Here is a 10,140-nt window from a genome sequence, read left to right as displayed (position 1 = left end):
AAAAGACTGGATGATCAAACTTCTAAGAGTCTTTATCTACTGAGAACTTCTTACAATCTGTGAAATTGCCCAGTGATTGACTCATTTAAAAATGAAAAAGTTCATTCGTTCTTTTTTTTTTTTTTTTTTTTTTGAAGAAGTCCAAAAAGCACTAATAAAACAAAATAAAACCTTCTTTACATGATTTGGTTACACAAGCAAACAATTGAAACATGTATGCTTTTCGTGGTCCAATTGAAACATGTATGCTTTTCGTGGTCTAATTGAAACATAGCCCAAGATTGAACTTTTAAGTTGAGGCCAGGAATCAACACAAAATATACATGAAATGTATGCACAAAGATAATCTCATAATCCATTGCATTTACTGCAAAAAATGAAACATTAATTCTTCTAAATTGCATGATGAAAAGCATTTGACATGACATATATGCACGAAGTGAAAAACTTATTCTCTGCATACATTAGATGACACCCAATGTTACATACACATTGGTTTGCAAAACAGCCTATTGCATTGAGAATCAATACAGAAGGAAAAGAGCAATTCATTCAACATCTATGTAGGTTTTTTTCTTTTTTTCCTTTCAACTTTACCACATGAACATGGATGATGTCTTTATTTAGTTTTGATGAGAAGATGTAGAAAAGGGTCATCTTTAATCAAAAGTTGACACTTCATTTCGAGAAAAGAAGTGGCTAGAAGAATCATTGTTAGACAGTAGCATTAATCTTACAACACTTTTAGCCATCTTCCTTGGGCTGAATCAAAGCTCTCTCTGCAACTCCAAAGCTTCATCTTTATATCCGAAGTTGCATCCTGAAGATAAAAAAATGTTATATTATTAATTAAATAATAAAATTCAAAATTTTTTTTTTTTTATCAACTTAAGTTGTTGGGATAAATAATTATTTCACGTGGTATAAAAGTTAAGGTTGTTAATTAACTTTTAAGGTTGTAATATAGTAAAATTTTTAAAGTTGAATAAAAGTTTTGAACCGATATATAAGTATTGAGGGATTAAAATAAGTTTCTCAGAGAAATATGAAAGGGCCAAGAATCAGAATTCGACCCAGGAAAAAAAAATCCCCAACTCTTGTCTGTTAAACCCACGGTTCTGGGCCACAACCCGGCCCTCTGCTACACGCACATAACATGTCTACGTCGCCGTGCGCCCGACACGCTCACAATAAGGTAATAAGCCTAAAACACCCCCCATTCAACTGTATATTTGAACTACAGAGCAACTATTGATGTATTTTTCACTCTCGGCTCAGCTGCCAAAAATGAGCGAGTCCTGTAATAAGCACTGGAGAATATTGTGTTCGTTAGACCTTTTTTTTTTGTTTGTGAATCGTGGGCCTCTAACCTGTTTGATTGGGATTATCTTGTTTGAATCTATCTCAAGTTTGCATTTTTTTTTGGAGATATGTGATGGGTTTGTTAGGCTGTCGTTTGATGTTCTTGAAAAATTTGATTTCCATGTTTTGGAGATATGCTATGATTTTGTTTGGCTTTGTATCCATGTGCCTTTTTTGCGAATATTAAAAGTATTCTTATGTAGTTTCAAAAGTTGAGAGTCAACGAGGATTATGCAATTTGTAATGCTATCAGCCTAACAATCTCAAAGATGTGGATAAAGACCCCCCAACAAACAGCACAACGTGGGTAACATGAGTACCTATTAAGGTGAAAATTGTAAAAAAAATGGTAGGAGAGGAAGGGGGAAATCATTGGTGGGTAGTTGATCTACAGGTCTTTGGGTCAAGCTGTGGAGATAACATGAGTATCATTGGCACCAGAATCTGTCAAGGATAATATTTCTTCTTTTATTTTACAAACTATTAGAATAGCTTTATGATTTACTTTAACTGAAAGATTGATCTCTCTTCCATAGAATGGTAAAGGTCTTTGTTTAACTCTTTTGAAATCTTTATGGCTATATTATTGCTATTAAGAACCATCAAGATGAGATAGATTTTGTTTAAGAACCATCAAAATGTGGCTTCTTCCACATGTGTTTGTTTCTTGGAACTACCCAAGAAAATTCTGTTCGATATCGACAACTGAAATGGTCACAGGATGCATATTGTTTTTAGGAACATTTCGTGGCATGTTTGTGATGTGTGCTAGAGCCTAGACACCCTCAAGTTTTTATATATATATATAAACTGGAACACTCGGTATACCTTCATATTGAGAAAATCGTAGAGGAGTTTGATATTGGAGCAAAATTTTGAAACAGAATATGCTCTACTGTCAACCATCATCAAACATTTGCTCCCTTATGCAGTTTCATTACAACCTAAAACAACTTGGACCAGGTTGTTGCTAAGCCCTTAGCAAAATGTGTGGGTTTCAATTAGCTTTGTTGATTAAGTTTAGTAGTGTCTCCCAGGGACACTATTTAGAATGTATCGTTTGACCATCATTGTCCACCATACATTCTTTCAATTACTTGACCATCAGTAATTGTACATTGCTTTTGTTTGCAACTTTTTCCCAAAAATCTCTTTGTTTGTTGCAATGACTAAAAGTTCAATTTGTTTGTTTTTGTTGTTGCTGAAATTCTATGTATGTGTTATATTGGAGGGAAGGTTTTTTGACATGGGAGAGGTTGATGTGGACCTTAGGTGGATGCAATGGGCTATATGAATTATGTCTTATTAATTGGTACAAGTTAGATGAGGAGGTGTCAAATTGTAACTGATGATGTTGCTGAGGAAGTTTGGGCATAATGTAAGTAATGAAGAAGTAGTTGATTATGAGGGTACAGATGGTGAGGATTGGGCATAAAGGGCACGTTACGAGGGCTAATTTATTACGGCATAAAGAATAGCTAGTTCACTAGGAATGCTCTTACTTTGGACCTTTTTACTCAAAAAAGACTTGAGAGAGTAACATAATTTAAGATCAGTAATATGCATGTCGTCGGTCGAAAGTGATTTTTATAAATTATTTTCAAAATTTTTGAGAGATAAATGTGGGGAAGTTTTGTTAAATGCCTTCTCCTATTTTAGAGAGCCTCCTCTAGAGGCATATAATATAGGGCTCTTGGTGATTCTTGTTGGGTTTTTGCGGGTGTTTTTTTTGTTTTTGTTTTTTTTTTTAGTGTCCTTTTTGTATACTTCCTGTATGTTTACGAGCGCCTTACGCTTTTTTTAATGATATTTCTTTAATTACGTATAAAATAAAAACTATTTTAGAAGGTGGTTTTGTTGCATCAAAAGTGATTTTTCTGCAAACTCACTCTGCTCGCAAGTACTTAAAGGGAACGGTTATTGAAAATGGTAATGGAACCATAAGGATATTTTAAGCTTGACTATCCTTTTTGATGCTGATATTGTAGAGAATGATCGATGGTGGTTGAGTGGAATTTTGGACATGCGTGAACTTCTCAACGCGAGTGGACAAAAATATATTTTGTGGCCTATTGATCTATAAGTGCAACATCAAAAGAATGGTATGACTTCATGATAAAATGATTACTTTTGATTGCATGATGTGCAGATCCTATTGTGAATCTAAATAATTGACTTTGTGGATACTTTTGAATATCTTTCCAGGATTTCACCGCAGACCCTTTGATTCCCATATGTTCAGCTGATTCTAGTCAAACAAGTGAGATGTCTCTCATGGATATTCAGAAAAAGTGTGTGGTGAAGTTTGAAGAATTTGCACGGGCAGGAGAAGAGCTTCAGCTATTGATATGGTGAGTAATTTAATTGGTATTCAGATTTTGTGATGAGAACCAGTTTCTTTTGCTCAAAAGATTACTTGCTGTTCACAGGGAAAATTAAACAAGCCTGTGAAACAGAACTTGGAATTGTTTCTCAGTGCTGTCAGCCCAAGCAAGCATCAAAGCATAGTAATTTAGTATCTTGAAAAGGTATGGTCTGATAGTTTTCCTTCCCTTTTACAACTTAGTTGTATTAAATGGTTCAATTGATTGACACATGTTGTGGCTTCCAAGTACAGAAGAATTTTCTCTGCACAGCCTCCTTGAGAAGAAATTATCCAAGATCTCTATAAATCAGTTCAGGATTCTCAAGGGAACTTAGGTAGGAAGTTGACATGCATAGTGCTTTATTGCTGTAGTTGATTTTATTTTTTTTGGTCTCACCTCATTATCCGTGGCCTCTTGCAGGGAACTACTTCTTGCATTCTATAGATAAACTAATCAATGTAAACCCGAGAGGATTATATTCTAAGGTAAAGTTTGTTTTCAATCATGAATATATATATATATATATATATTCTTTCTATGCCTTATCTTATATCGATTTGTTTTACTTGGCAGAGATGGTTTCAAAAATAGATATGATTTATCGTTGGTGTTGCTTTTATTTTGTATTGTGTATTGGTTTAAATACAATATTCTTATATTTGTGAATGAAATTCTGCCAGAGCATTTCATGTTCTTATTAAAAATGTATAATATATTTATTTATTTATTTTTTTACGAAATGTGATTGCAACAAAAGTATCATTTGCTTTGCCATTGATTTTTAGGCTACAAGTCTCTAATAAAATGGTTAGAAACTTTATGACAGAGGACCAAATACCTTGATTTTTCCTTGGGCAAGGCTTTTCCTTAAAATGGTTAGAACCTTGTAACAAAGTTTGATCTTTTTTGGTGTATCTTGTACACCTAATGTTAGATATTACATTTATTTTACAATGATGATCCGGCAACCTTAAACAACAATTGGATCAATCTTTGTTAAAAAAAAAAGAAAAAAATCAAAATCAAAGGTTGATTGAAGCTGTTACGTCATCATTGTGGTATAAATGTTGGATAAAATTATTGTATCTAGCATTCCTCGTATGCTAAATTTCAAATCAATGCATAGCATTTTAAATTTGCAACTAATTGTATGGGTTTTTTTCCTTAAACATCTCGAGCAAATGCTCTAAATGGCTGATAAAAATTATATTTAACTATTATCAACCTTTTTTAGTCTTCAACAAATGCTTCAAAGTAAAAACTTTGCTACATTAAACGTTTACATATAAAGTGTTACTATAGCACATTGAAGCGATTTCTTATTCTTTTCTTTCTTCCTTTCTTTTCCCTCTTTTCTTTTTCCGTCTTTTTCAATAAAAATAATATTTAAAGAAAGTAGATAGTTGAATAGATAATTTCTTTAAGTTTGTATTGAAAAATTTGTAACTAAAAAAACAAATATGTATTTTAAGGGGCTAAAATACCACTACCGCTTAAAATACTCAAAAGAAAGGTTGGATGGGATCCACTCTGTTTGATGAGGTGGAAGTTGGGACTTATGACCCACCTTCTAATAGAGAGGGTGGAGTAGGGATACCCACTACCCAGCCACTCCACCCCCTTGTTCAGAAAGAGGGAAGGTTGTGACTTCCTGGCCCACCCTCTCATAGATGTAGGGATGATCACAACCATAACTAGTGTGATTAACCGACCAAATCATTTTCATGAAAAGTAATGATTTTTAGGAAAGATATGAAAAGAGAACCAATGCAACTCTTAGTGCACTTTTAGTGACATGGATTTCCACCATAACAGAAAAAATCATTCCATCTCTTTTGCATTCATTCTTTCTTAAAATCAGTCTGACAGGAATGAAAACAACTATACAATAAGGTGATGGAGGTTATGTCCTGTGATCCACCCTACTATAGAGGAGGGGTGGAGGTCCCGACCAACAATCCAACTCCTCAGGATTCAACCGCCATATGTTCTATGAGATGGTGGAGGTCGTTAAGAAATTAATAAAAAAACATGTATTTCCCTTCTCACATATTTAAAGGAAGAAGTGCTAGAAAGCCAAAAAGTTGAATCCAAAAAAAATTTCAAACTAACGTGGCAAGAGTTTTCAAATAAAAAAAAAAAAAAAAAATTATCTCTACCTTGTTTGCCACTCTCTCTAATCTTAAAATACCACGTCAGTTTAGAAACTTTTTTAGGTTCAACTCTTTAGCTCTCTACCACTTCGGGGAGTGCTAGGCTTACAAATAAATTTTATAGAAAAACTTTTACAAACTAATTTGGCACAACATGATTGGATATAAGATAAGTTCAAATTTTGAAAAACCTAATCATATTGTGCCAGATTAGTTTGTAAAAGTTTTTCTGTAAAATTTGTTTGTAAGTCAAGCATTCCCCCTAGCACTTCTCATCAAAGGGAGCCAAACAAATTAATCTAGAAAAATTTTCAAACTGGTGTGGCAGACTGTGAGTCGCAGATAAGGGAGAGAGAATTGCATTTTTTTAATTTAAAAACCCTTACAACGTCAATTCGAAAATTTTTTTGGGTTCATTTATTTGACTCCCTAACACTTCTTGTAGAGGATAGATGAGCTTGTAAGAAATTTATGACCATATAAAAATTTGAATCGAGAACATAAAGACCACACTTTGTATAAATATACTTATCCATTAGGTAGGGTTTGAAAGTAGTTTGAAGTGTTATTACATTTTTTTTTTAAAAAAAAAATTAGCTAAAAAGAGAAGGAAAAAAAAAAAAAAAAAAACCCTAAAAGCCGTTACAAAAGGAGGTGACAATAGTATATTTATAAAAAAATTAAAAAAAAAAAAAAGAATTCTTTTCTTGAGCGTGGAACGCAAGTATGGAAAGACTGCAGAACCCCGGCCGACCCAGTGGTGAGTGTTGGGTGATAGAGTGTTGACCTTTCTTATGACTTGTCAAATGCCAATTAATTTACTACACAGACCCCCGCCATGGCACAGAGCACAAAGTTCTCTGTGGTACGCGTGTGGGGTTAAAAAAGGCAGATTATTAAGGCGTTGCTTCGAGATTGGGGAAAACCCCAATAAAGAGGCAACTACTTTTGTGGCTTTTATCGTGCATTTACCTTTGAATATACATCTGTGCAGCGACAAACAGGGAAAAGCAAAAGCCTGGAAAAAAGTAAAAGATGAAAATTTTTTTGAAAGAAGCCAACCCTCCTCTGAATTATCCCTATCTCTCTCACTGACCTTACCTCTTTGTCCTTCTGTCTCCTACTGTTAAATTTCGTTATCTGGTTTTGCTTTCTTTTTTGCAAATAGAACCTGTCTTTTGCTTTGGATCCCATCCCATCCCCTCCACTTCTCCTCTTCTCCCCCTCCTTTCCTTCTCTTCTTAAATACCCACCACCCCCCCACGCTCACCTCCATCAACAAAGAAAGAAACTAAAAAAAAACTTCACATTTTATACCCCTTGAAGCTCAGGTCAATCTCCCAGTTCATTCTTACACCTCTACAGCTCCAGCGTAATGGAAGTAAGCCTCCTCCTCCTCTCTTCTTCTTCATCTTCTGCTTGACAGAGAATTAAAGTGGTTTGAACTATGTCTTACGTCCACGCATCAAAACTTTTTATGGTTACATTTTTTATTGTGTATAATATTTTGCTTTACAAAGAAAGAGTATGAACGGTATAAGTTTTTTCTACTTTTATATTAACAACAATAAAAGTTAATTTACCATTTCTAAGTATTGTTTGTGGTGGTTTAATTGTGAGTAGGATTACTGTAAGAGGAGTCGTGTTCCGGCGTTTGGGAGCTGGGATTGGAACGATGACATGCCATTCACGCAGTGCTTTGAGACAGCAAGGCAGGCCGGGTTGCTGCGTTACAGCTACTCTGAGGAGCGTGATTTGTACGTGGCTGGGGATTTGTATGAGAACGATGTCGTCACACCCGCCATGATCGTCGTTCCCCGTAGAAGGGTAAGCATAATAAATCGAGAAACTCACTTGTAAAAAAAGATGAAAATTAGACCTATAATTCTGATTAAAAGGTGTGAATTTGCTTTGCATGAAAAGAAACGATGATTTTTAGTAGCATGTGTATGTTTATGTTTTTGATCAAATCTTTTGGCGTGGAAGGGAATCATGGATGATCTGCTTTTGAAATCATGTTGGCCACTACTACTAGTTAGGTGTGTGGAAAAGATGCATCCAACCCCATCTAATTCTTCATATGCACTTCACTTTTCATGCATGATTATATATTAAAAGACGTTCCGCCCGACCCCTTAAAGATAAAACAGAAAAAGAAAGAAAAATTCCTAGAAAGATGTTCCTCTAAATGAAAGGATAGTAGACCATTAAGTTTTTCCAACTACTTTCGTGCTTTTAATGGGACCCCAATGCTTTCCATCATGATTGAAGAGGGTTGGTTGGTATAATATCATGATGAACATGTAAAAGAAACAAGAAAAGTCTCGCAAATTACATATACAATTATTGTGTAGAGTATGTATAATAGGAAGAATGATGATGATGTCGGTGATAATTGTAGAACAAAGCCCGTGACTCTTATCACAAGGAAGCGAAAAAAGAAAGTTGGGTGGGTTGCGTGGAGGATCCACCTAGTCCATCTCCAATGCAAAGGGCAACACCGAAGCCAGTGGATGAGGACTTGTACAAAATCTCACCTGAGCTCCTTTATGCAAAACGTAAAAAGGTACTGGAGCCTGAAAAATCCATCCCTTTTCTCCCTCTTAAAAAAAAAAAGATATGATTTTGCAAGATTATTTCCATATATTGTTTCAAAATCTCACAAGCTTTATTTATATATATGGTATATTAATCCTAGCTTTTTTGTTCTTTTGGCAGAAGAGAGGGTTGAGTTTCTTTTCAAGCTGCTTGCTGCCAGCATGTGCTGCTTGAAGATATCAGAAAGGCTATAAGGACTTAAGGACTATGTACATATATGAGACCAAAAAAAAAAGAAAAACCAGAAAAAATTCGTAGAAGCAAATACTTATATGGTGTCTATGTATTTGAGGTTGTTTTGATGGATATCTGAGGAGATTGTTGTTCCGAAGAAGATCATTGTTGACTTTATGATTATATGGGAAGAGTTCTTGAATTCTTGCCAAATTATGGGTTTTTAATTTTTAATTTGGTTTAGCCATGTTTTTGGAGGGTTTTAATTTTGAAACTTTTGTCGTGGAGCGTGTGAGGTGGATAAGGATGTAGGCACTTGTCCGAACAATTTGAGCCGGAAGATCAGTACTCTCATCTCAAACAGCTTTTGTATTGAATGAAATGACTTTTTTATCCAAATATCTATCTTATATATATATATAGATATTAAGACAAATTCTCTACTGACCTTTTCATTTTTTTATGAATCTCAATACAGTCTCTAGCTAATGAAAAAAGTGGAAAAAAAAATATTGTGCGTTAAAATAATACATATGATAGCTAAAGTAATATCTAATATATTGGGCAGTACTATAAGCTTATCCAATATTTAGGGAAGGGTATAAGTTATTTGGCGTATGTGACTTTCGAATTTTTTTTTAAATTTTTCTCTACATTTAAAGAAGATGTGTCTATTTGAAATTACGTTTGAGAGGTTTAAAAGTGCTTTTAACACTTAAAAAGTCCGTTTGAAGAAAAAAATATTTGTTTGGTAAAACAATTAAAAACGCTTTTAAAGGTCCAAAAAGCTTAAAAATGGTCAAAATACATTTTTGGCAAAAACTTCAAAATGAAGCTTTTGCACGCTTTTTGACTTAAAAGTTCTATTTTTCAAATGTAATCTCAAACAGGCTCTAAGGGTCTTTTTGTGATTGTGTTTGAGGGGTTTAAAAGTGTTTTTAACACTAAAAAAGTATGTTTGAAGAAAAAAGTATTTGTTTGGTAAAAAAATTAAAAGCTCTTTTAAGAGTCTAAAAAGCTTAAAAATTGCCAAAAAACACTTTTAGCAAAAGCTTAAAAATAGAGCTTTTGCCTAAAAGCTCTTTTTGATTTAAACCTCTATTTCTCAAATGCAATATCAAACAGACTCTAAAAATGGTCAAAATGCACTTTTGACAAAATCTTAAAAATGAAGTTTTTGCCCAAAATCGTTTTGACTTAAAGCTCTATTTTTCAAACGCAATCCCAAACAGGCTATAAGAGTACTGTCATAAAATTTAGGAAAAAATCATATTTAGTTTTTAGGTTTTTATTTGATTTGAATTTAATCCTTAGGTTTTCAATTTTAAGAATAAAGCTCTTAGGTTTTATCCAAGTTTAAAATAAATCACAGGGGTAATTACCTTTCTTCCATGAACTACAATGCATTGTCATTTTGTCCTCATGAACTGATAACTTTACTGCCCACCCTATCAAACTACCATTTTGTGCCCAAAACTCTCGTTCCG

The 10,140-nt window shown here is 33.9% G+C and overlaps 1 protein-coding gene and 1 long non-coding RNA gene across 2 annotated transcripts; both read left to right on the top strand.

The window, feature by feature from the left end:
• Positions 1–3,788: 3,788 nt before the first annotated feature.
• On the top strand, positions 3,789–4,213 carry LOC132164797 (uncharacterized). The gene is made up of 3 exons (XR_009438416.2): positions 3,789–3,890; positions 3,980–4,062; positions 4,149–4,213. It is a non-coding gene; the product is annotated as an uncharacterized LOC132164797 (long non-coding RNA).
• A 2,722-nt stretch (positions 4,214–6,935) lies between these two features.
• Positions 6,936–9,052, top strand: LOC132164066 (pathogenic type III effector avirulence factor Avr AvrRpt-cleavage: cleavage site protein). Its single transcript, XM_059574476.2, has 4 exons — positions 6,936–7,262; positions 7,505–7,708; positions 8,283–8,447; positions 8,600–9,052. The coding sequence occupies exons 1-4, from the start codon at positions 7,257–7,259 to the stop codon at positions 8,651–8,653; spliced, it is 429 nt and encodes a 142-aa protein (XP_059430459.2). The 5' UTR covers positions 6,936–7,256; the 3' UTR covers positions 8,654–9,052.
• Positions 9,053–10,140: the final 1,088 nt, after the last annotated feature.

The sequence above is a fragment of the Corylus avellana genome, chromosome 8, assembly GCF_965113065.1.
Source record: "Corylus avellana chromosome 8, dhCorAvel1.hap1.2, whole genome shotgun sequence".
Taxonomy (NCBI): Eukaryota; Viridiplantae; Streptophyta; class Magnoliopsida; order Fagales; family Betulaceae; genus Corylus; species Corylus avellana.
This window is presented reverse-complemented; position numbering and strand designations above follow the sequence as displayed.